Genomic DNA, 27567 nt, shown 5'->3' on the forward strand with positions numbered 1-27567 from the left:
GGGACCGTCACTTAACAATCAACTAGAAACAAAACAATTACAACTGTTCAGAAATGGCATTACTTGGATATACCCTAAAGAATAATTTTTATATGCTTTCACATTTTTATCGAATCCTTTGTATAGCGCTTTTATGAATGAATTTTTTTATTTGTAGATAATTAGGCAGTTTTTTCAAATATTTTGATAGAAAATTTGTGATTTTTTACCATTCTATGTACGTTGACGATGGCGTAGCCGAAAAGCTTTTTACTATGAAATAAATTTTGATTTTTTAATTAAGATATCTCTATTCTTTTATGAAGAAAAAAATGATGTTCAGCGAAAAAATTAACTATCACTGATAAAAAACCTTAGCGCATAATTAATTTTTTTACCGTGTAGAGTATCATAAATGGGGTAGTAACCACTCATCTCCTTTGTTCCATTTTGAACAATATTTGTATCAAGATTGATTGTGACCTAGAATAAGAAGCACAATGTGTTAATAAATTAATTGATTAATTAACACACGCACGTTTTTATAAGAACAATTTTAAAAGAGTTTGATATCGATATATACAATTTAAAGCTTCCAGTAAAATCTAAGATCTAAGAGAAAAACAAATCAAAAATAATGGATATCAAAAATAATTCTAAGGAATGCTTTAAAATGATCAACATGCACTTAAACCGTCCCTTGATTACATAATTTTAAGGGTGTATACCTTTCCAATAGCATCATGCGATGAATAAACATCATAATCAAGTACTCTGAAAGAAAATAGTAGTTTAAAATAGAACGGCTGAGTTAGCTTTCTTAATTCTGTGTTCTTTACAACTGTTTTCTATTCTTAGTACTGTGTTCAATCCCATTCTATAGTTGTGATAAAAACTTTTATTATGATTCTCATTTTGTTATTTTAAAAATCCATTTTGGGCATACCAGATGTAAGGAGAAAACATGAAGTGAAAGATTAATTTATACTTGATCTGCAAATATTCTTCCTGGATTTCTTCATCATCCACCTAGTGTAAAAAAAGAAATATTATGTAGGTTATTGGTGAGTATGTTTCACAATGAGAAATCAAAAATGTGATAAAATCATTGAACATTTTAAATCAAAACAAGAAGCCCAGAGGGCATGAAGGCCCAGCGAATAAAAATATGAACTGAACAAGACTTGAGTAGCAGAGGGGAGTTGAACCTGGAGTTGCTCATATAAGCCATATAGACACCTTAGACCATTCGGCTATCTCTTATTTACAACAATGAGAAATACTTCATAATATTATATACAGAGATGTTAGTTTTTTTCCTAACACGTGAACAACTGAACTGTTCACATGATAGAGAAATGTAAAAACAACTTTTTTTAAAAGAACATCTTCCTAAAGAGAAGAAGGTTTGTTACGATTATTTCTGTGTAAATCACATTGTTTTTCTTAAAACGTACTACATCTGTTATATTCTTATAGTTTTAATAGTTAATTGTATTTTCTCCTTTTATGTTTTTAACCAATAAAGACGATTTCAATTGTTTTTTATTCTGTCAATCATGTTCTAACAGCCAATCAAATCCTTCACAATATGTACTAGCCTGTGCTGTGCTTGAAAACACGTATCGCCTAGTAAATTGTTACACACTGACACCGGGCAGAATGCTAATGAAAGGCCAGTACGCTAAAGCTAGCTGGGCCAATAAAAGGTTGAATGAACCTGAACTTAACTTGACAAAGTTTACATTTTTTTGATGATTCCCAGTAAAGATCTATGTTTTATGAAGAATAAAATTAAACCATATATACCTCAAATTTGAACCAATCTGAATTCCACCTTGGATTAAGTGATTTACGACAAACCTCTGTTTTGTAAGTGGTATTTCCAAGTCTTAGCTGTATGAAAATATAATTCAGTGCAATTAGTTGATTGTAAAATGATGTTGCTAATTTTGTCTAAAAACTGATAAGGTTGTTTTTCACCAGAACGGCTTGTGACACCTTGATTTCCTGAGGACCTAAATTGATTCAGAAGTCTTTGTAATTTTGCATTGGGTGATTCTTATTGAAAGAATGAATTTTTCTAAACAAGGACAAGCTGGGAAAAGAAATGTAATCAGATATTGTTGTAAAAAGTCAAAGCAAAAAAGGTTTTTGAGCTTTTGAATGATTGAGCGCTCTCCAAGGATAAGATTTTTGAACAACGCAACATAATATCAATATGAATGGAAAATAACATACCTCAACAAATGCATCTGTCAAGTCACTTGCCCTATCCATTATTGGCAAATTTTTGCCTTCAATTACTTTGACTTTGACAATAGCTGAAAAAAAAACAAGTTTGCAATGTCAAAGAGTTATACATTTTAGTCTGCTCTCAGTTATTCCATTTTTTTGGTAAGTAGCATTAATTAATTGGTAGGTACTAGTATATCATGCAGTTGGAAGATGCAGCCAAAAATACTCTAACAGAGACAACGACAAATGGAATTTCACTGTTAGCGCGCTCTTTTTTGTTTTTCTTCAAAATGGCTGAGGCTAATTGGAAAATTAGATAGCCACCAAACAGAATGCTGCCCTAATATAATGAAAAAATTATATACCACATGCAATTTGATTATCGAACTAATCAAATTTAATCAAGGTTAATTGAAATATTAGGATTCAATTAATCAAATTAATCAAACGCTAATCGAACAAATAGAAATCAGAAAAATCTTGGAAAATTCCACTAGTTTGATGAATTTGATAAGTCTTCGATTAGTTCGATTATTGTTCGATAAGCGTTCGATTAAGGTTCGATTAATATTCAATTACTGTTCGATTATAGTTTGATGACTTTGAATAAAGTTTGATTAATTCGTTTTCTTAAATGCGCCGCCAGCGGCAACCACAAACCTGATTTCCATTTACTTTAAAATCTCCAAGAGTTGAAACACTTCGATGGGAAATAAATCTACTTAATTTCCCATTCGGAACGCCTGTGCGTGGTTTTTGCACAAATGCCGGAATCAAATTGGACTGTCCCGATCTACAGTAGAACGACTTGGTAAAGAAGTCGAAATTGATGAAAAAAAAATTGATCGATGGTTTGATTTATACTGTATACTTTTACTTGAGTCCCGATTTTGCCTACAAAATGTTTGGATTCGGGACTAAATTAAAATTCCCGATTTGGCCTACGAAATGGTTGAATTCGGGACTCAAGTAAAAGTATATATAGTAACGAGAAACTTTTAGTCCCGATTTACCTTACGAATATATTGGAGTCGGGACTCAAGTAAAAGTATATATAATACATATTTAATATGTGAGTCACTGAAAAGATGGATATGGCGGCTTGAATTTGAAAATCAGGGAAGTGTGGGGCAGATCTTTATTTATACGGGCTAATTATAGCTTGTCTTGAAAATGTACGTTTCGGGACGATCCCGAATCCGTCTATATAAAGGTTTGATTCGGGATGGTCCCGAATTGGTTTACGAAAAGGTTGAATTCGGGACTCAAGTAAAAGTATATATGGCAACGAGAAACTTTTAGTCCCGATTTACCTTACAAACATATTGGATTCGGGACTCAAGTAAAAGTATATATAATACATATTTAATATCTGAGTCACTGAAAAGATGGATATGGCGGCTTGAATTTGAAAATCAGGGAAGTGTGGTGCAGATCTTTATAGATACGGGCTAATTATAACACTTTTTTAAATTATACTTTTCGGGACAGTCCCGAATCGGCCTACGAAAATGTTGCATTCGGGACAGTCCCGAATTGGCCTACAAAAAGGTTGGATTCGGGACTCAAGTAAAAGTATATATAGTAACGAGAAACTTTTAGTCCCGATTTACCTTACGAACATATTGGATTCGGGACTCAAGTAAAAGTATATATAATACATATTTACTATCTGAGTCACTGAAAAGATGGATACGGCGGCTTGAATTTGAAAATCAGGGAAGTGTGGGGCAGATCTTTATTTATAGGGGCTAATTATAGCTTGTCTTCAAAATGTAACTTTCGGGACAGTCCCGAATCTGTCTATATAAAGGTTCGATTCGGGACGGTCCCGAATCGGTCTACGAAAAGGTTGAATTCGGGACTCAAGTAAAAGTATATATAGCAACGAGAAACTTTTAGTCCCGATTAACTTTACGAACATATTGGATTCGGGACTCAATTAAAACTATATATAGCAACGAGAAATTTTTAGTCCCGATTTACTTTACGAACATATTGGATTCGGGACTCAATTAAAACTATATATGGCAACGAGAAATTTTTAGTCCCGATTTTCCTTATTTCAAAATTTCGAAAGAAGGCAAAATACTATATTAGAACAAAAAATCCAAACAGCGTGTTCCGCCTTCTTTAAAAAAATACACTTTCTAATGTTTCTAAAGATGGCGGAATACATTACTTTGGATTTTCTGCCCTAACATAGTATTCTGCCTTCTTTAAAAAAATACCCCTTTGAATGTTTCTAAAGAAGGCGGAATACACTACTATGGACTTACTGCCCTAACATAGTATACCGCCTTCTTTAAAAAAATACCCCTTCGAATGTTTCTAAAGAAGGCGGAATACACTACTATACTGTAAACTTACTGCCCTAACATAGTATTCCACCTTTTTAAAAAAAATAGGCTTTCAAATGTTTCTAAAGAAGGCAGAATACACTATATGGACTTACTGCCCTAACATAGTATTCCGCCTTCTTAAAAAAAAACCCTTTCGAATGTTTCACAAGATGGCGGAATACATTACTTTGGATTTTCTGCCCTAACATAGTATTCCGCCTTCTTTAAAAAAAATACCCCTTTGAATGTTTCTAAAGAAGGCGGAATACTACTATGGACTTACTGCCCTAACATTAGTATTCCGCCTTCTTTAAAAAAATACCCCTTCGAATGTTTCTAAAGAAGGCGGAATACACTACTATACTGTAAACTTACTGCCCTAACATAGTATTCCACCTTTTTAAAAAAAATAGGCTTTCAAATGTTTCTAAAGAAGGCAGAATACACTATATGGACTTACTGCCCTAACATAGTATTCCGCCTTCTTAAAAAAAACCCTTTCGAATGTTTCACAAGATGGCGGAATACATTACTTTGGATTTTCTGCCCTAACATAGTATTCCGCCTTCTTTAAAAAAAATACCCCTTTGAATGTTTCTAAAGAAGGCGGAATACTACTATGGACTTACTGCCCTAACATTAGTATTCCGCCTTCTTTAAAAAAATACCCCTTCGAATGTTTCTAGAGAAGGCGGAATACACTACTTTGGACTTACTGCCCTAACGTAACATAGTATTCCGCCTTCTTTAAAAAAATAGGCTTTCAAATGTTTCTAAAGAAGGCAGAATACACTACTTTGGACTTACTGCCCTAACATAGTATTCCGCCTTCTTTAAAAAAATACGTTTTCGAATATTTCTGAAGTAGGCGGAATACACTATGTATTTACTCTCCCATATAGTACTCTGCCTTCTTTGAAAAATACGTTAATCAGCGGGGGGACGGCTATTAGAGAGTATTACAAACACGGACAATCATTTCCAAAAATTCAAATCGGTAAAGTACTTTTCCGGGCGTGTTACAATGACGTTGAAATCGGGTTCCGGCAAATTAGAATGGACTTATTTTAAACGCATAATAACGGAGAGAAGAGGATGAAGAGAATCGATTCCAAAGAAAACCCAAAAAGGTATAGACATGAATGATTTATGGTTAAGTAAAAATTCGACGAAAATCCCTTGTCTGAAAAGTCGAATCCCACTCGGGACTCAAGTCCAATTAGGCCATCAAATTTAGTCACTTGGCCAAAAGATTTTTGTCACCACCCTGCTCATATCGGTCACTTACCGCCGACTTTTTTACAGCCGACTTTTTTACTGCCGACTTTTTTACTGCCGACTTTTCACCCCGATCAAGTTCGTCGAAGTAATCAAAGGCTAATCGAATAGTCTTACTGCAATTGCGGTAAAAACGTCACTTTTACATTTTTCATACACCGCAATTGCAGTATATTCAAGAAACAGAACTCAAGATTTAAGGACAGGCAATTTTTGTACATAATTGATCATATTTCTTTAGGGGACCCATCCCCATACCATATTCATTTGACAACGCATAACGTCAAATTTACGTTATCCTCTGAACACCCCCCACCCCCAAAGATAACGTCAAGCGATGTATACCCAAAGTTGTCGCCATTTTTTCATCAAAGTTTTCCCGTCACAAAGTCCGTACTTGGTTGTACCAGTGCATGTATGTGTTCTTTTGACTAATGACCTTTATTTAAAAAGAAATTAAAAGCTCCACTTGGTGCTAGGTCCGTGCCGTGCTTTAGACGTACCACCTATTCTTTGCCCACTCGTGCGATGTGGTTCGCTCGATCGCGCAAACAATGAAATAGGATGTAATGATATCGTAGCGCGAACCAATGGGATTATGCGAGCAAATTGTCATGCAATTCATACACGAATATATTTTTGACAGCTCAATTAGTATAGTGTGGTTGGTTTGGTAGTAAAACAAATATTGCAATTCACAAAAAAGAATACCTTTGATTTCTTTATAACCTCAAACCTGATTTTTTTTTACTAAAAATTTTACCGGTCTGTAAATCTGATCCTAGGGTCAAATAATATTTTTCTTTCTTGCGGCAAACACAAAAGAGTTTAATAGGCAGGCTAGCTCTAAAACTCTAAAACAGCATCTGGTAACAAGAAACCCAGAATGAGGGAGAATGGGAGAGTCAGTCTGGTTAAAAGTTATCTATAATCAGTCCGCCACAAAGAGTGATATTCCGATTGCACGGAAATGCTTCAAAACACCAGCTTTTTTTCAAGTTTTGTCTAGTTTACCCAAACGCTTCAATAGGCTTAGGGGTCAAGACTAAAACCCCCAATACGAGACATTTGCCTGACCGAAAAAAATCATCATGATCAATTTTGTTAATTGTCAGAATTGTTTACTCACTGGGAAAACGCAACTTTTTGAAGCTTCGTTTTTTTTGGCTGTGCTTCATTTAAAAAATAACGAAGATGAAAAGTTACCATCAATCCCACGAGTAAAGGTATTCCGACTAATGTACGAAAAGTGTGCTGGCGTGGCGAATAGAATATCTCGCAAATTAATATATGCATAAAACTGATGAAATTCTTTTTTCTTATGCTTAGGTGATGTCACCATTGATCTTGACTTGACAATGGAGAACCAAATTTGACAATGCATAATTATTACGACTGGCTGAGAAAGTTGGTGTGATGCAAAAATTGCGCGATCAACGAAGCGCTAGAAAAATGCCCGCTGAAAATTCTTTAAAAAAAGGTCTATTAAAGTGAATTTAAGATGATTGGCAGTATAGACCTAACTCTTCATACAAAAATTATGGGAATCGCATGTTTGGACTTTGTACACTATGCTGCACTCAAGCACTTAAGCCAAAGTCCGGCAAAGGCGGGACAAAAATCAGTTTTTTGAAGTTTGCAAAAAAACGCCACATAGAAGATCTTTCAAATTGAGTATATATGTGAATAGAGCAGTAAAAAATACAACTTTTCTATTTTTCCTTCTTTTTGCAAAAGTTCTAGGAATGAAAATAAAGGGATAATGGACATGTTCATTAAAAACGTCAAGTTTTGTGACACCTTAAAAAATGATAAAAATCACTTTTTTGTTAATAAGTCATGATTTTGTGGGATCTAAGTAATGAAATTTTGTGGATAATTCCGTAACAATGTCTCTTAAAAGCTTGCAAAATAATGATGTTTTCATTATATAACAAGATCTGGATAATAATGTAACTTTTTTATCCACAGCAAGCAGGCAATAAAAATTTTGACTTTTTCAAAACCCAACCTATTCTATACTGAAGAATAAGATGTTGCCTAGCAACTGTTGTTATTCGCAAAAGATTACACAAAGGGTTAACTATATATTGGATAATAAGTAACACATGTGTTAAATAGGTGAATGTTGATAAAATAAGTTAGGAACATTACTAAGAGCTAAAAATTGAATATAGTACAACCAAAATCATCAATTTAATGTTAAATTCTCTTTTTTGATCATAAATTCATTATTTCACGCTCTATGGATAATATTGTAAAAAAGTACAATATGTGACCCACAAGGATATAGGCATCTATATTTTACTTTATTGCATTGGTTTTAAAGCAATGGAGTAAAGAAATATTAGTCAGCTTATGTAAGTATACTTCATCCTTAGTTAATAGACAGTACTTGGATAAATCGTAACATGTAGCAGTGCTCTGATAGCACAGCCTTAAAATCGCTGAAAATAACTCTTTATTGAACTTATTAAAGGTATATTATATGAAACTATATATGGCAAATAGTAGAAACTCCATAATATTTTATCCACTCTAAGGTCTATATTTGTTATAGTTATTTTCTCATTTTGGATAATCATCGAATCATAAAGGCCGAGAAATAATTTTTTTCTGAATATGGTATAATAAATTAGGAAATATTTACTGGCAAGGTTTGCAAACGAGTTTAAACTAAAATAAAATCTATTCAACGACCTGTCATTGATAATCCAATTTCTGACAAAAGCTGGTACGTTGTCATTTCCATTTTCATATCATCTATTGAAACTTCTGGGTACTGCAAGACATGGTTTAATGTTATATAAACGATTTTCTTTTCAAGTACCTTGTATTGGACGAATCCTTTTCGAAAAATTTCAACTGTTTTTTCCAAATAGTTACAAATCATATAATCAGAATCAGCTGGTATGAGATGTTGATACAAGAGTCAAATATATTTTCGTTTGTATGTTTCTTTTCCAAGACGCGACATAAAAAGAATGGATAGCAATGTGTAGATAGTAGTAGATAGCGATGATTTGGCTAATCTTAATAGTGTCACCAAAATCAGTGTTTCTAAAATTTTGTTACAAATTATCCATTTATTGTCAATTATATCAATTCCAAGGTTGTGTCTATAGTTTGTATTAAAACGTATAACTCATCACCTGTACTGAGACAAGGTATCAGGTTTAAATATGAAGTAATAAACATGTTAATAGATTTTGATGTTCACCATCAATTAATAGGCCCTTTGGAAGGATCTTGAAAATGACCTTGTTTGATGTTACGATGTTATCCAAGACGATGAAGTATACTTGAAATAAACATTAGAAACCATACACTTGTTTTAATAATGAAATATTGGTATCCTTATTTTAACAACATGTATGACATTTATTGCCAAAAAATGGATAACTTAACCCTCTGTCTTCAAGCTTTGACCCATGTTACAGCGTTATCCGGTAGCTCTTGTAACAATATTTCTTGAAAATTATATGGGCGAAAACCCCTTAATTGATTGCAAAAGGTTCCAGTACCCCATGTCAAAGGAATATTAAGTTCTGGGTACCATTATCCAAAAATTTGAAAAATTTAGATGTTACATCATTATCCAAAGCTTGGCAAGCTTCTTTCAATCGTTACCTGACTTAGGTAAAGAGTATAGAAAAACTGTCACAAGATTATCCACCCCCTGTCTATCTACTTAACCATCATTTAGGTTGATTTTCCATATCATATAGTATTAAAAAGTTATGGATAATTTTGTAGCATGACTTAAAAATGTCACAAAAACCTTGAAAATTTGACGTTTTTAATTGAACATGTCCTAATGATAATTGAATACTATCCATTGATGCTCCGCAGCACTATGGTAATGCTAAAATCGTTTCGCGTACTCTTCACTTGAGAAAATGATTGACAGATTTAAGTTTTTCACCCGCGCATGAGCTTGCGGAGCGCTCTCGGCTCAATCCTCGGACCGCACTAAAAATGGTAGACTGAGCTGTGATAGATCATTTCGATGGAAGTTGTTGGAATGTTTACAAGGCTCTTGACAGAAAATTGTTTGTTTTATTGTAAATGATGACAGTGGCGTTATTAATTTTGTTGGATCTGACAAATTGATGTTTGTAAGTGCACTTTATAGTTTTGATTCTCACTGAGGAATCATATTCTGGTTTTCATGTTATTAGATGCTGTTTTAGAGCTTTAGAGCTACACTGATTGGGAGGATATGGGACGGACGGATGAATTTTTGATTTTTGAATTAAGGAAATATAATGTAATATATTATATTTGATTGTTAATGCCAAAAGATATTTCTTTGCTTTAATCTGCTATGTTGCTTCGCTACTTACCCTCGGATTGTTTAGTAGGCACTTCGTCCACGTGAATAAAAACATGCCTACCGTAAGTTGGTCTAATCTCGACATCCGTCTTCTAATTTCGACACCCTTCTTTAGAGATAGGAATAATATGAAAGTCGGAATCAGTGATTGAAAAAAGATTTATTCTCCCTTAACACTAAGAAAATACAGTGTAGCTGGAATCTCAATATTCCAGGATTAGAAAAAGCTATACCTGTTATCTTTTTTCTTTAAAGAGTCAACAAGCCATCAACATCGATAAATTACACATATTTCCTCAGAAACTTTTAAAATTATCTGCTATTATGACTTTATTGAAGCCGTTCCGAAATTAACCAATCAAGTTATGTATCGGAATTCCTATGGGAGTTCTTTTCCGAGATTTGTAAAATAGCTTAATTCAGCAAAAAAAACTTTTCCCGGGAGTTTGAGAAATAAACAAAACTGCCATCATTTGTTTTTTATTTAACCATAATATTTAAATTTGCGCTCAAAAATACTTAAATAAAATGAGTTAATAATATTCAATATACTATTTGTATCTCTCAGAAAAAAAACACTTACAGAACGACATAGTTTATCATTTGAAATACCCCGTGTTTGGGCAATTCTATCGTGAGCGCAAAATAGTGCGGAAACTATCTCATCTTTATTCGCCCGCGCAAGAACGCGAGCTAATCATTTTTTTCTCACCCGCTCAAGGGGAAAAGGAAAGTGATCAATATTCTTTGAAGGAAAAACGTCACAAACGAACCCAAAAACCAAAAGACGTATTTTGTTGTTGAGAATCGATCCTGTGAAGATGAAAAAATTCCTGCTATGCGTTTTTTTCGGAACGCTGAAAACTCTAATTTCGATCTTCCTTAAGGTAAAGAGGTTGCAAGATTTGGGTTAGGGGGGCAAAAATCACTAAAAAGCTGGTAAAATCGTAATCCTCAATAATCAAAGTTCCAGCCTCACTGAAATAAAAAAATATTGACCTTTTTTTAATTTTTTCGCTCTAGAAAAGGGTGTCGAATTTAGAGAGGAGGGAAGTCGACATTAGACCAAGTTACGGTATAATATGTTGTGGACTGACAGAAATTGCAATTACATAAATTATTGTGGAAGTGAACGCTTGAGACAAATGTTTGGGAAATCAAAACGACAACTTTTGTAAGGATGTTGAGTTTTGTTTATATTATGGCACTCTGTGACGGACTGACATCAATATGCCAAAAATATTTTGTTCAACCACCTTCACTTCAAGATAGGCCACCATAGAATGAACTTCCTTTTATATGATGAACCATATTCATGTGGCTTTCAGCCTTGCACTCCATCGCAGAGGCCAATCAATGACTTTTTTGGGTAATGACCAAGTTAAAATTTTTTAATTTTTTTATATTTGAGTATTAAAAAGGCATGTATTCAAATAAAGGTTTAAAATTTTTCTCTGGGCTGGTTACTAAAATATCTCAAATAGGCTCTGTGATGAAGTGCAAGGCTAAAAGCCACATGAATATGGTTCATCCTATAATATAAAAGGAAGTTCATTCTATGGTGGCCTATCTTGAAGTGAAGGTGGTTGAACAAACCAGACGTCCCGCGCTCGATAGGATCCGCCTAATTTAACTTGAGTCCCGCTCGGGACTGTCCCGATCTAGAACGACGTGGTAAAGAAGTCGAAATCGATGAAAAAAAAAAATCGATCGATAGTTTGATTTATACTATATACTTTTACTTGAGTCCCGATTTTGCGTACGAAATGTTTGGATTCGGGACTCAATTAAAATTACCGATTTGGCCTACGGAAAGGTTGAATTCGGGACTCAAGTAAAAGTATATATAGTAACGAGAAACTTTTAGTCCCGATTTACCTTACGAACATATTGGATTCGGGACTCAAGTAAAAGTATATATAATACATATTTAATATCTGAGTCACTGAAAAGATGGATACGGCGGCTTGAATTTGAAAATCAGGGAAGTGTGGGGCAGATCTTTATTTATACGGGCTAATTATAGCTTGTCTTGAAAATGTCCGATTCGGGACGGTCCCGAATCCATCTATATAAAGGTTTGATTCGGGATGGTCCCGAATTGGCCTACGGAAAGGTTGGATTCGGGACTCAAGTAAAAGTATATATAGTAACGAGAAACTTTTAGTCCCGATTTACCTTACGAACATATTGGATTCGGGACTCAAGTAAAAGTATATATAATACATATTTAATATCTGAGTCACTGAAAAGATGGATACGGCGGCTTGAATTTGAAAATCAGGGAAGTGTGGGGCAGATCTTTATTTATACGGCCTAATTATAGCTTGTCTTGAAAATGTCTGTTTCGGGACGGTCCCGAATCCGTCTATATAAAGGTTTGATTCGGGATGGTCCCGAATTGGCCTACAAAAAGGTTGGATTCGGGACTCAAGTAAAAGTATATATAGTAACGAGAAACTTTTAGTCCCGATTTACCTTACGAACATATTGGATTCGGGACTCAAGGAAAAGTATATATAATACATATTTAATATCTGAGTCACTGAAAAGATGGATACGGCGGCTTGAATTTGAAAATCAGGGAAGTGTGGGGCAGATCTTTAATTATAGCTAATTATAGCTTATCTTGAAAATGTAAATTTCGGGACGGTCCCGAATCTGTCTATATAAAGGTTTGATTCGGGACGGTCCCGAATTGGTCTACGAAAAGGTTGAATTCGGGACTCAAGTAAAAGTATATATAGCAACGAGAAACTTTTAGTCCCGATTTACTTTACGAACATATTGGATTCGGGACTCAAGTAAAAGTATATATAATACATATTTACTATCTGAGTCACTGAAAAGATGGATACGGCGGCTTGAATTTGAAAATCAGGGAAGTGTGGGGCAGATCTTTATTTATACGGGCTAATTATAGCTTGTCTTGAAAATGTAAATTTCGGGACGGTCCCGAATCTGTCTATATAAAGGTTTGATTCGGGACGGTCCCAACTTGGTCTAGGAAAAGGTTGAATTCGGGACTCAAGTAAAAGTATATATAGCAACGAGAAACTTTTAGTCCCGATTTACTTTACGAACATATTGGATTCGGGACTCAATTAAAACTATATATAGCAACGAGAAATTTTTAGTCCCGATTTTCTTTATTTTAAAATTTCTAAAGAAGGCGAAATACTATATTGGAAAAAAAAATCCAAACAGTGTATTCCGCCTACTTTAAAAAAATACTACTTTAAAAAAATACTCCTTCGAATGTTTCTAAAGAAGGCGGAATACACTACTTTGGACTTTCTGCCCTAACATAGTATTCCGCCTTCTTTAAAAAAAACCCTTTCGAATGTTTCTAAAGAAGGCGGAATACACTACTATGGACTTACTGCCCTAACATAGTATTCCGCCTTCTTTAAAAAAATACCCCTTCGAATGTTTCTAAAGAAGGCGGAATACACTACTATACCATGAACTTACTGCCCTAACATAGTATTCTGTCTTCTTTAAAAAAATAGGCTTTCGAATGTTTCTAAAGAAGGCAGAATACACTACTATGGACTTACTGCCCTAACATAGTATTCTGCCTTCTTTAAAAAATAGGCTCTCGAATGTTTCTAAAGAAGGCAGAATACACTACTATGGACTTACTGTCCTAACATAGTATTCCGCCTTCTTTAAAAAAAACCCTTTTCGAATGTTTCTAAAGAAGGCGGAATACACTACTACGAACTTACTGCCCTAACATAGTATTCCGCCTTCTTTAAAAAAATAGGCTTTCGAATGTTTCTAAAGAAGGCAGAATACACTACTATGGACTTACTGCCCTAACATAGTATTCCGCCTTCTTTAAAAAAATAGGCTTTCGAATGTTTCTAAAGAAGGCAGAATACACAACTATGGACTTACTGCCCTAACATAGTATTCCGCCTTCTTTAAAAAATACCCCTTCGAATGTTTCTAAAGAAGGCAGAATACACTACTTTGGACTTACTGCCCTAACATTGTATTCCGCCTTCTTTAAAAAAATACGTTTTCGAATATTTCTGAAGAAGGCGGAATACACTATGTATTTACTCTCCCATATAGTACTCTGCCTTCCTTGAAAAATACGTTAATCAGCAGGGGGGGCGGCTATTAGGTACCGGAGAGTATTACAAACACGGACAATCATTTCCAAAAATTCAAATCGGTATAGTACTTTTCCGGGCGTGTTACAATGACGTTGAAATCGGGTTCCAGCAAATCAGAATGGACTTATTTTAAACGCATAATAACGGAGAGAAGAGGAAGAGAATCGATTCCAAAGAAAACCCAAAAAGTTTATAGACATGAAAGATTTATGGTTAAGTACAAAATCGACGAAAATCCCTTGTCTGAAAAGTCGAATCCCACTCGGGACTCAAGTCCAATTAGGCCATAGGATCGATCATCGGAACGGCTCGATGACGGATGGATGTGATCGATGGAATAATTAACGATCCGGTTAGGAGATCGATAGAGGATCGATACTCAAGATTTTTTTTTCAAGCTTATGATTCTTACCGATTCGTCATATCGATCGTTAATCGATTCGTCATCAATCTTTTATTGATCTTATCGACCCTACCAACTCATACTCCATTTACGATTGATAACAAATCGATTAACGATTGATAACGAATCGGTATACTCGATTGAAATACTAGCTCGATAGGATCAACGATAGGATCGATACTCAAGAATTTTTAATGGCTGAATCTTCCATCGATCTCCTATCCGGATCGTTAAGTAATCCATCGATCACATATCGATCCGTCATCGAGCCTTTCCGATGATCGATCCTATCGAGAGCGGGCGTCTGGAACAAAATGTTTTTGTCATAATTGATGTAACTGACTGTGTGTGATGATATACGATTCATCGATTGACTTCGCCTGCCTGACTGAAGTTTTCCTGGAAATAAGAATTGCTTGTTTTATGACTCATAATGATTTGTAACTCTCTATTAATTGAAAAGTTACCTGGCATGTCTTTTGAAGTTTCTTGGGTCGTCTTTGTTTGTGCTGTGATGAAAAAGATTTGGAGATGTTTTTTTGGAAAAATGAAACTCCACTTTCGATTTTAAAAACGCGGGAAATATTAATTTCTTTTGTCATGGTGAGCGGACAATTTTGCAATCGATTTCCCTCAATACTCTGTCGCGAACAACGTCTCAATTAAGAAACTCAGTCTTAGGAAAGTAAACAATAATAAAAAAATCAAAATGGCGTCCTGATCCGGCTGTCAAAAAAGGTCATTTCTTTTTATATTTTATGTATTTTGTCACGTATTTTGTATTGAAAATTTTGACATTTGAATAGAGAAATGACAAGCTGTTAGATGCACGATGGCTCTGAATTTAAGTATTTCGCTTTGTCCTTGACCTCCATTTTTGGTTATACTGACAAAAGAAAAGAAACAATCATAACCAGATAATATCATCATGGCAGCAGAACTTCTATGGATTTTCAACATTTTCATCACCACGATTTCAATTACCATAGCCCATAAAGGGACAGTGAATTTCCTGGTACACTCATTTAAAAATGATTCAAAGACCAATCAAGTATATGATACAGCAATAATGAATATGGAACAATCAAATTCCAACATTGAGTTCCAGTTTCGTAGAGCTGATGACTCATTTTTCTCTTGGACAGTTTTTTTTGAAAAGGTATAATATCCTTATCTATAAAAATTAGATCATGTTTCAATGAAAAATGTGTAGGTAATATTTTTTAATTAGGCAAATGGCAGTCAGGGATCCTTGCAACCAGTCATTTGTTTGAATAACTAATTCTTCTATTTCTATTTGGTTGAGTTGCAGGAGGCTTTAGAGGCCTATTCTCGCAACTATAGACGCTTACTAATGAGCGTCCCGTCAGCACCTTGAACTGACTACCCAATTCCCCTCACATGGCATGGGTTGACCCGGGCGAAGGAACGTTCACTTGCCAAGGGAACTGCCGTAAGTGGGAATCGAACCCTGGCCGCCTGCACAGAAGCCAAGGTCGACTACCACTATACTACGGCACCTCCTTTAAATTACTCCAGCAGAATCTTTTTTAAATATAACATCATACAGTATAATTAATTTGTCTTTTACAGCAGATCTGTTATCTAAGTATATACAAGGTAGTTTATTCTGTTTTTAATGGCTGGAGTAATCTGCTAAATAGACTGTCGTGTTCTCCCAAACAACTATTCATTATATGGTAGCGACTCCAGAAGTCACGCAACTGTCGTTGACGTCAAACCAAATGTTTCATATTTCCGTGAACTTTGAACCCTTCTAATTGTTTTAGTATGTATGCTAAAGCGTTCCGGTTTTTACTAAAAGAAGGCCCGTGATCTTAGCTTTCCAGCGGTATATAACACTGTGGACTCGGGCTAGACGGCAAATTGGTAAATGTTTACCCTAAGGGGCCATTCAAAAAGTACTTTCGTCCAAATTTCCCTATTTTCAGACCCCCCTCCCCCCTTGTTTGTCAGCATTTGTTTGAAGTACCCCCCCCCCCCCCTTTGTACGTTCGTTTTTATCTCAAAATTTTTACCCCCCCCCCACTTTTTCCTTTTAAGATAATTGAAGAATTTAGACAAGGCAAGTTCAAAGAATATGATTTTAGCGTTATTCTTTAATCTTATCGCACCTTAACTTTTTGCTCTCTAATTGTCTAATAATTGCTAAACAATTATAACATACACAATTGTTTAGGGGATTAACAATTATCTTTGGTTATGGATTCAAAGAAAAAATGTAATTAGGAGATAGATAGCAAAAGATTTTTCATAGACTAAGTTAAAAGTCACGCTTGTGACAAGCACCCCTCTCCCGCAAAAGCAAACGTACACAGATCGACTTGACACCCCTCCCCCCCCCGTTCGTTTTCGTTTGCTTTTTTGCTGACCCCCTCTCCCCCCGTTCGTTTTCGTTCGCTTTTTTGCTGACCCCCTCCCCCCCCTCGGCGACGAACGTACTTTTAGAATGGCCCCTAACTCGAGATATGCCTTTTTGAAGTAGGAGCCAAAGTTGAGGTTAACATGGCCTGAGGTTGACACTGTTAAGGTTCTTTGACACCTTGTCATTTGACTTTTGAATTAGATTTTGAATATGTTATAGCCCTGAAATTATCTCAAAGGGTTGAAAATTGCTCTGAAGGGTGTTATTTGAGGTTGACATTTATTAAAGGGCTCCAAAAATGAGGTTGACATTAGTTTAGTGCATAATTTTGATAAAGGTAGATCAATATGATGACTTTGGCTTACAAAATATCATTATTGACCATCTAAGAATCTTTTTCCAAGGAAATATCTGTTATTTGAGCAAGTTTTGAGGTTGACAATGCAACGTTTATTTCAATGCAAGGTAAAGTGCCTTATGACGGAAACAGCCAGAAGCTCTTTTAAAATAATTTGTAAACCTCAATTATATTTGTTTTTAAGACAGAAAGACTATGGAATTGGATTCAAATGGTTATTGAAGCGTTTTTTTTAGGTTGACACCCCAAAAAGCCTTTTCTGCCCAATTTTGACTCAATACAGTCTTTTCCGGCTTGTCAACCTCAAAAACAGCTCATTTGATGGGTTTTGTTTGAAAATCTATCTTTGCTTAGCATTTTTGCCTTACTTAGAACATATTGTAATGTTCTAAGTCCAAATGTTGAGGTTTACATTGCATTTTAATAACACCGATTTTGTCAACCTCAAATTAGGTAATATAACAGGAAATCTTGGCTCTTTTAACACTTTTTGTCTTGTATAACTATCCAGGGGTCTATTCTCACCAATTTTTACATTTCCTTTTTAGTTCCCTTTTCTGAGGATGACATTTCCTTGAAATGGTCATTTTTGGCCTGTCAATCTCAAACTGGCTCGAATTTAAGGGAAATACCTATATCTATGACTTTGTCTTCATTAGCTCTATCACCTCCTGAAATCTTATTTCAGGATACCAAGTTTTGAGAAAGATATTGACAAAATTCTAAATTTGGTGTTTTTTTTCAAGAATTAAAAATGTCACACTATTTTTGACCAGCTTCCCAAACGTTTTTGCAACATTTTTGAATTGTCTTCCGACGGGAGAAAAAGAATTTGCAACTATCGATGAACAAATGTTTCTGGAAATGTAGGAAATTGTTGTTGAAGGCTGAAACTTTGTATGTTTATCAGAAAAAGGGTGAGGAATTCAAAAATCACATTCGCTAATTTTAGTTCTTTCATTTTCATGTAGTTTTTTTTCACTTTTTGCTTCTTTAGCATGGGAATGCGCCAAAAAAAGTTTATATTTTCTTTTCATTTAGGGTTTCTCCTTTCAGAAAAACTTATTCTTTACTTATAACTTTTTGTTCCTCCATTTCCAGAGGCCCCTTGAAAATGGATCATATATACCACCTTTTTTTACTCATTTCAACCTTTTCCAAGCTACTTTTCTTCAAAAACAAAATAAAACAATGCAATGTCTTCTTTTTGCAAAAAAAGATATATCTTTCGTTATTTTCATAAATATACTAAATATTTTACAAATATTTTTATATAATAATATTCTAACACCATCAAAGAATTTTCCCTCCAAATTTCAGGTCTCTAGCTACACTAGAAAAAGAGGTATGCAAAATTAAAGAAGCATGACTGGGAAATATTTTTTTTTTCTTTTTTGACACATTTTTCGAATTTTTCCAAGCCATTTTCCTAACCTTTTTTTGGACATTTTTAGTCAAATCTTTGACACTAAAATTTGAATATCTTTACAACCACTTAATCCTCTGGAGGCCTATTACCCCTCATTTTCTTTCTTTTTCAAAGAAGGTTGTTAGTGGCTGCACAGTTGCCAATATACAATGAGTAGAAAAAAAAGTTACCTTTTTACCCTGTGTTGTTCTATTGGGTAAATAGATAAGATTTTACTTGCAGAAAATTAGCTTGATAAAATTTTCCTTGAGTCATTTTTTTCATTACAGAGTTGAGTATCATTTCACAAAATAAATGCAGTTGTCGTTTCAATTCTTATTTTGCTATTTTTTAATTTTAGTCAAATTAGCATGTTTTGCCCGAGCCATCCTATCCTGTTCTTAATGCATTATTAAACCTAGTTTTAATCCTATTCTTACTTTATTGTAGGATATTCAAATTTTCAAAAGCATCAATCTTGGGGAAAGTGAATTAAACGAACAAAGCCACAGATTTATTTGCTTTTTAGCTTATTATGATGGAAATCAGATAAGCCAATTAAAATTGATTGAAAGACTTTCTGAATCGGTAAGTTGATTTCATTAACTGTCTCTGTGTCTTTTTACAAAGCCTTTTGAATGGAATATCTTTGTTTTGCTTGTTGTTTGTGCTTTTGGAATATGAGGGGCTGTGGCTCCACTTTGAAAGTGACAGGGCTATGATAAACTGACGAAGGAGGAATTTTTTAATTTTAGCCCTTCTAGATCGCACAGGTTTGTTTTAACGTTATTAAACAAAGTTTTTGCCCCCCCCCCTGGTGCTGCAGTGCCTGAATATGCATTTCATTTTATTCTTTAAAAGGTTCCATTCGAGTACGTTTTCAAGGAAATCAAAGCCCTAGAAACCAAAATATGGATAATGGACCAAGTAATACATCCACATGAAATAGATAAATCTATCGCTCAAAAATGTCAAGGCTCTGATCTCATACTATCAAACAAAGAACAAATCCGTCAAATTGCAGGTAATTTGTCAAATCTAATTTAAGATTTATAAGAAATTATCAATTTTCTTTTGAATTCTTCAGTTGTTATTTTGTATGATAAAAAGCAATGAATTTTTGGTAATTTTAAAGACCAAGAAACTTGAGCTGTTTTAAAGGAAATTAGTGTTTTCACTCAACCTAAGGGGTGTGCCAGAAATAAGTTGTTACCCTCTTTTAAAAAAAAATTCTCAAATTCTGTCTATATTCTCAAAGCATCGAAGAATTTCGTTCATTTTGTTAAAATTGCTAAAAAATCGGGGATACAAAGGCTACTTTAAGCGCACAAACTTTCGCGAACAGAAACTTTCGCGATTTTAAAAATTCTTTGAAGGGCCATTTGCGAAAGTTTATGATCGCGAAAAATTCTTGACAAAATAGAAAATCAGTAAAACTTAAAACTTTTGAATAAACTTTAACATTTACGGCACTTTTTAGCCTGTATAAGTCAAAATAATAGGCCTTTTAAGCCTGATAAGTCAAAAGACAAAAGAAGAAGCATTTGTCCAAGTTTATGCTCGCGAAAGTAAATGTTGTAAATTTAACGATTTTTCGACCTCGTGGAAGTTTCTGTTCGCGAAAGTTTGTACGCCTAAAGGGTCCGTCCACATAGTACGTACGCAATAAGGGGGGGTCTTCTCAAAAGCGTATGCTTGCGTACAGGGGGAGGGGAGGGGTCAAAGGAAAATGTACGTAGGCAGAAAAAAATTTTCATAGCCCTTTTTCGCTTGTTATACGCATCAAGGAAAAGAAAAAGTTTCTTGATAAACATTGAGTTTCATGAATGAAATAATGGTCCGAACGAAACGATTTGAATTCGAAATTTTCTTCAACTAAGGGGGGCGGGTGAGTACTTGCCAGAGGGGGTATAGCCATTTGCATACGCTTGCGTATAGGGGGAGGGGGTACTCGATTTTCGATATTTTAGTGCGTACGTACTATGTGGACGGCCCCAAAGTGCTTTAAAATAGATAATTTCTCTATTTTTATAGACTTCTCAAATTTGTTCAATGGAAAAGATCAGACGTTCCGTTTCCAATCATTGCCAATCAACCAATATCCGTTTTGTCTGTCATCGTCAGCCAGTGATTTGCAAATCAGATGTAAATGTCAGGCTATCCTAAACATAGGTTGGTATCCTTGTGGTGAGAGATCGTGTGATAATGGCGAAGATAAACTCACATGCAACATGTTTTATTGCCAACGGACACATAAGTTTATTTATCTGGTAGATAAGTGGCAAGATTGTTTGAATACTACCCTATGATAAAGCTATCTTGGTTGATAATCTCATTATTGTCCACAATACTTTTCTCTGATAATGTTTTCACTCCTTGCTAATAAAATGTGATTCGATTTGAATTTCTTGGTCATGAAATAGTGCTTTTGAAAGACACTATGAAGTGAATTAAGTTAAAAAGGCTCGATAGTTAAATCCGCAAAAAAATGCTGAAAGCTGGGATTTGTTAAAGTTTATTATTACGCAAAAGAAATTTCCTTTCAGTGACATACAACCTTCTGATACATTTTCTGCATGCTGGTGGATAAGTAGTTATGTTAAAGAAATCTTTTTTTACCTCCTTTTCACAAAAAAATTGTGAAAATCTAGGATGAAAACAAAATAAAAGTAGCAAAATTTCGACATTTTGTTCCAGCGGAGTTTTCGAAAGCTTGATTCGTGGCAGCTCCATACCCTTTGATGTCACGTTAAAGTGAAATACCTTGCAGCCAACTTGGCTAGGTCTTATCGTCCTTTTTCAGTTTACTTCACATGTGTGCCAGCGTTTAAGTGACCCAATAAAAGACTTTAAGATAATAATTAAGCGAATGTCAGAAATAGTTAAACAAAATTCTATTATTATAGTCAAGGGGGGATTAGGAGTGTCTGCCTCTAGCTAAATGTGCTTACAGACCAAGAGTAGACATGCTTTTATAAGAACATACCATCATAAGAATAGAGGGTTTCGATGACCAATATGTTAAGAACAAATTCAGAACATTTTAAGGCTTTACTGACTCTATAAGACTCGATTTTCAAGAAAATGGACCAAAGTACTCACAAAATAGTGAAAATAATAACATGCTAAAACTCAAAAAGTTAAGATCCAAATATTCCAAACAATTTTTGGATGTTCTTATTAAAAAAAACCTGTAAAGTCTTAAAAACCTGGAGCTGGCTACTGTGCAGACTATGAAATACCACAATCTTCTCAGACTTTGTACATAAACAATTTGATATTGACATATATACCATTTTTAGCATATTTATTTTTTGATGTTATAAGTTTAGTTTTAGTTTATTTATATACCATGTTATTTTATTATGTTAGAGTATTTATCCACCGATTATTTTGTATTCTTACATTTATATTGCTTTTTATATATGCAAGCAAAATATTTTATATTTTACTGTAGCAAAGAAATCATTGAAAATTTTTGATCTTCAAATTGTATCAGCCTCAGGCCTGTTATTTTCCTGTCGCGCGTTTTTATAAGAACAATCTATATAAACAAATATGGCTTCGATAGGCAAAATATTGATAACACGTTAAGAAGCACATTTTAAGGTTTTGTGGACTTTAAAACACCCGACAAAAATACTCGCAAAATGGTGAAAATAAGAACATAAGAACGTTTTTAGGGTTGAAACTGTGAAAATTAAGAACATCTGAAGGCGTCAAAAAATTTAGATGTTCTTTTTAAAAAACGTTTTGCTTGAGGATGGTCATCTTTATTGAAAAGTGTAATAATCTTGAACGATTTTTGGAAAACCAAAGAGTCATACTCCACATATTTTAACCTAACGAGCTATTCCGTAATACATTTGCAAAAAGAGGGACTTTAAACCCAGAAAAGGACTGAAAATTCAAATTCTTAAGCTTTTTCCCAAAAAATACGAAAAAGAGACACCAAACGAGGAAATTTGCGACCTTGGGCTCTTCCATAAAATAATTGATTATGATATAATATCTTTCGTAAATCTACCCCCTGAACATTGTGACTTTTGATTCCCCAGACGTTCATAGTAAGCAAGCGTTGTAGATTTTCACTACCCCCGGACAATGTATCCAATATATCCTCCATTTACGAAAATTTTCTGCAACTAAGGGAATAGTTGAAAGGTTTCTCAAATTTAGTTAGGTCAATGATAAATAAAATGGTACGTGCCAACCTCAAAGTTAGGTAATAAAAGTAACTGAAGTGTTATATTTCACGTGTTAGCTAACTTTAATTATACCACCCATGGTTTTTCCTTCTTCTGGTAATAAGATCCGATTTGATTTAAGTAAGAACTCATGATTTTTGTATTGAATAAAATTAACAGATGTGTAAATAGGAGCAGCAATAGAAAGGTTTAAATGTGGTGAACTAAAGTTTAACTATGATTTTCAAATTCAAAAATTTGCGTTCTACTAGGCTTATTTTGATTAGAATTTGATTAGATATGTTTGTATCGCTAGCGGAGTCCTCAAATAGGCTGTTTTTGGTATTGCGTTCGAAAAAAACCAGTTGAAAAATTTAAAAAAAATCATTTTAGCTATTTAGCTAAAAACATTATTAAGAGAAAAAATGGTGGTCGTATTAGGTTGTGAAAATCACGGAGCCAGTTTTTCACGCACTACAGAAGAGAAATATATTTTTTTTGTAATGTATTAGCATGATATTCAATGGGTTATATCATTCTCATATAATATAACCATATTATGATTTATACACAAAAACAAAAAGGGAGCTCTCAAAGAATATCACCTAGATTTACTGGTTTTGACCAATATAGGCCCCAATATAACATGTGACTTTTTTCAGCAGAATAGTGTAGGACACTTGATAAATCAGGTTTATTTCCACTGAAAGTAAAACCTGTTTGTATCTTATTTGTATTTAGCATGTTATTGAGACATTCAGATATTATTTGCAACTTACTGTTGATCAAAATTTATTTTGGCTTGCAATGGAAAATAGAAAAAATTGGAATATATGAATTTGTATTACTCGATGCTTTTATTAATACTCAGTATTTGATTTATTATTCGAATAAAGTGAATATACTTTCACTATGAAAAATCATATTAATTTGAAATTTGTAATTGGAAAATATTTAATTTTCTTTTCTTTTTTGAACCCTCTTTTATTTGGGGCCCCTTATTTGTTGTGGTTAGAAATTTACAGCACTGATGTTCTATATTTGGAAATTGAGGAGTTTTGGAAGTTTAATGCAAAAATGGAGGACATAGTTCATTTGGGACCTTTTTTCTCAAACAAAGTCTAAATTGAATCAATTCTTTTCAAAAACAGTGGATTATTTTTCCTTTTCTGCTTTATTGGTGTAAATTATAGGGGTAAATAAACAGAATCAACAAGATTTCTTAGATTATAAAGAACGTACGATGAAACTATCTGGGAATTTCACTAGCTCGGTTGGAATTCGTTATGTGGGCAAAAAAAGGTTTTATAAGGTTTTTCAATGTAGATTGAAGTTTATCTTTTGCACATGTTTTCAATAGAAAGTCTTCGTTAGGCTAAATTCTATTGGGGAATGGAGTACAACTAAAGAAAGCTGCGGCACGACGGGAATAGGCTTATTTGATACTTTGGAGATTTTGAATGGTATAGACCTTTTTATAAATTACTTCACGAACATCACTTGCCTCGTTTTGAATTTATTGTTATGGTGATTAACTCCCAGTGGATTTTATTAAAACTACTTTCTATTCATAAAAAAATAATTTGATATCTCAAGGGACATACCATGGTAATTGTTTGAATACGAGACAAGTGATGTTCGTGACGTAATTTATGAAAAGGCCTATTGTTTTGGTCCCAACACTAATTAATATAGTATTTTTGGAGAATTCGAATGACTTTTGTACCCCTCTCTTCCTAATCAACCCAAGCTACCAATGTCGAGATAAATAAGATTATGACTTTGGAAATAAACCTTTTCATAAATTACGTCACGAACATCACTTGTCCCGAATTCAAACAATTACCATGGTAATCTCTGGATACATTAAATGATTTTATTGATGAATAGGAAGTAGTTTTGATAAAATCCGCTTAGAGTTAATCACCATGGCAATAATTTCAAAATGAGGCAAGTGATGTTCGTAACGTAATTTATGAAAAGGCCCGAAAAGGTCTATTGGCAAAATTTTAAAAAAGAATCTTGTTTTCGTGGTATAAAGCTAAATACAAAATATATCCATGTCGTGTTTGGTATTTAGCGCAATTCAGAGGTTCGAGAAAAGGTTTATCAAATAAATTGAAAATTAAAAGTGCAAAGGTATAACCCCATCTCCGTAAGACCAGTGTTAAATTATAATTGGTAAAATGCCATCTGTTTAAATGGATGATAATTTCAACTGCTTAGTACATCCCTGCGTCATAGACCTGCTGGGAACCTAACCTCACCAAAATTTTAGCCCGGTGGGAAAAATATCCTTCAATTTCAGGCCCACTGCAAAATTGACTTGATTTCATCCACATTCGAGATTCAATGTTTAAAATTTGCGCTTCAAAACCACCTCTACTAGATTTTTCAAGCTTGAAACAATAGAATCTATATCCCCATTGAGATTTTAAAGGAAATTTTATCCCACTGTGGGGAAAAGTTTTACGGGGGCTGTGAAACAGGGGTGTCTTAGTGGAGAAGCTCATAATTTATAACATCTTCTACAGCAGGAATAGGAGGTCGAAAATAGGTGAAAAAATGATCTTCTATTTTTCAAAATGAGATTTCTTCCAGATTGATTGATCAAAAACCGGTGGAATCAATAACAAAATGGACAATACAAGCCACATTGCAAAGAATCAAACGTCACATCTTTTCATTGGATTGGTCATCCTCGACATCACACTTCTGATCATCTCATCATTCTTACACATCATTGGCGTCTTTCTCATGTCCAAACTGAAACGTCCAAAAAACATACATCATATTCTAATACAATTATCTATCAGTGAAATCTCTATCCAAGTTTTTCGATTTGCCTCAGCTATTTATGTCGTTCGATATGATAATTATGAGGAACAACTGGGTTATCAAGTCACCAGAACTTTAACCGTTCAAGGTTTATGCGTATCTTATGTTTTGATTATGATCATGGTAGCGTTAGATCCTCTCCTAATCGTTGTTCTGAAGCTGAATTACCAATCTTTTGTGACGAAACAAAGGACCCAGTTACTCTTAGGATTATGCTGGTTCATCGGACTTGTTTATGGCGGACTTAATTTCGTATTCACGTATAAAACACGTGAAAAAATATCAATTACTTTTACTTTCCCGATCGTCACCACGTTATTTATTGTGTTTTCTGTAGCATCTTATAGCATGATTTACAAAGCCGTTCGAAAACAGGCTAAAAGTATTGCACGTGTTTCTGTATCGAACATGAAAAGTAACGCACCGTCATTGAGATTTCGTGTACCCGTATTGATCACATTGACTTTTTTCTTATTTTGTTTATCACCGTCAATTATTCAAGTCATCGTCGGATATCAGATTTCTAAGGAGTTTTTATTAAGCCTAGGAATTTCTTTCAATGTTGGTTTTGTAGCAGATGCGTTGATTTACATGCTTCTTCATCCAATGGTGAAAGGACTTTTAATGAACTTTATTTACCGAAGGAAAAATATCACAAGCATTCGAAACATTTCCACCAGGTCTGCATCTTCACCGAGGAGTGATAGACTTGAAACAAAAAAACTGTAAGGTAGTTGGTAATTTTATTAAAGTCTATTCACGATAAGTGTGCACTCTTTTTTCTTTTACCTATAACTTTTGAAGGAATTCTTCAATCTTTATAAATTTGGTATCATTGGAAAGATATTAGTGAGTGGAACAATTTGAAATAAAAAAATCTTTAAAAAAATTCTAAAAATGAAGATGAAAATGAAGAAGAAAAAAATGAAGATCTTGTAGAAATATTCTTTAACTTTCATTTTCACTGCAGAGATTTTTTTATCTTAGGAGATTATCACTGTGAAAAAATTTCATTAAAATATTTATTCAATATGAAGTTATGATACAAAGTTAATAAGTGATTGACCCCAAAAAAAAGCAAAAAACAGCGTTTTTAGACGTCAATCAGCTTATAACTTTGTTTGATATCTTTTGACTGAATGATTATTTTTGAGAATTTTTTTCACAGTGATGACGTTCGATGATTAAGGATTTACTTCAGTGAAAATGATAGTTATAGCACTTTTCTAAACGATCTTCATTTTTTTCTTTTTCATTTTCATCTTCATTTTTATAATCTTTTTAAAGTTTTTTTTATTTCAAATTGTTCCACTCACTAATATCTTTCCAATGATACCAAATTTATAAAGATTGAAGAATTCCTTCAAAAGTTATAGGTAAATGAAAAAAGAGTGCACACTTATCGTGAATAGACTTTAATTAATATATTACATATGATTCATGTTTTAAGTACAAGATATATGTCTACGTTGAACAATAAAAGTAAATTACAGCAAAACTGTTACCCTCTCTTTGATTTAGTAGTAACCCAGTAGGAATAGTTCTAGCCAACTCAAAAATAGGAGGGAATTCAAAGATATTATTATGAACCGAATGTTTAAGCTTTCTTGGTAAGGTTATTGTAAAGGTTTGCTGGCCTCTTTTGTAAGATATGGAATAACTTTAATTAACTTAATCTTCGTTCAAT

At 33.9% G+C, this 27567-nt stretch overlaps 2 protein-coding genes across 2 annotated transcripts in view; one reads left to right on the plus strand and one right to left on the minus strand.

The window, feature by feature from the left end:
- Positions 1-15250, minus strand: part of LOC136799018 (C2 domain-containing protein 5-like) — a 47556-nt gene extending 32306 nt beyond the window's left edge. The window contains exons 1-6 of the mRNA XM_067055697.1: positions 15171-15250; positions 2221-2303; positions 1789-1875; positions 968-1008; positions 708-753; positions 378-462 (exon numbers count right to left, since the gene is read on the minus strand). Coding sequence (XP_066911798.1) covers positions 378-462; positions 708-753; positions 968-1008; positions 1789-1875; positions 2221-2303; positions 15171-15177 — 349 coding nt within the window. The 5' untranslated portion in view covers positions 15178-15250. The remainder of the gene's footprint in view (positions 1-377; positions 463-707; positions 754-967; positions 1009-1788; positions 1876-2220; positions 2304-15170) is intronic.
- Positions 15251-15631: 381 nt separating this feature from the next.
- Positions 15632-21725, plus strand: LOC136799090 (out at first protein homolog). The gene is made up of 4 exons (XM_067055774.1): positions 15632-15862; positions 19306-19443; positions 19717-19879; positions 20890-21725. Exons 1-4 carry the CDS (start codon positions 15632-15634, stop codon positions 21162-21164), a joined length of 807 nt encoding a protein of 268 aa, XP_066911875.1. The 3' UTR covers positions 21165-21725.
- Positions 21726-27567: the final 5842 nt, after the last annotated feature.

This window comes from Clytia hemisphaerica, unplaced genomic scaffold (assembly GCF_902728285.1).
Source record: "Clytia hemisphaerica strain Z4C2 unplaced genomic scaffold, Clytia hemisphaerica genome assembly, whole genome shotgun sequence".
NCBI classification, from domain to species: domain Eukaryota; kingdom Metazoa; phylum Cnidaria; class Hydrozoa; order Leptothecata; family Clytiidae; genus Clytia; species Clytia hemisphaerica.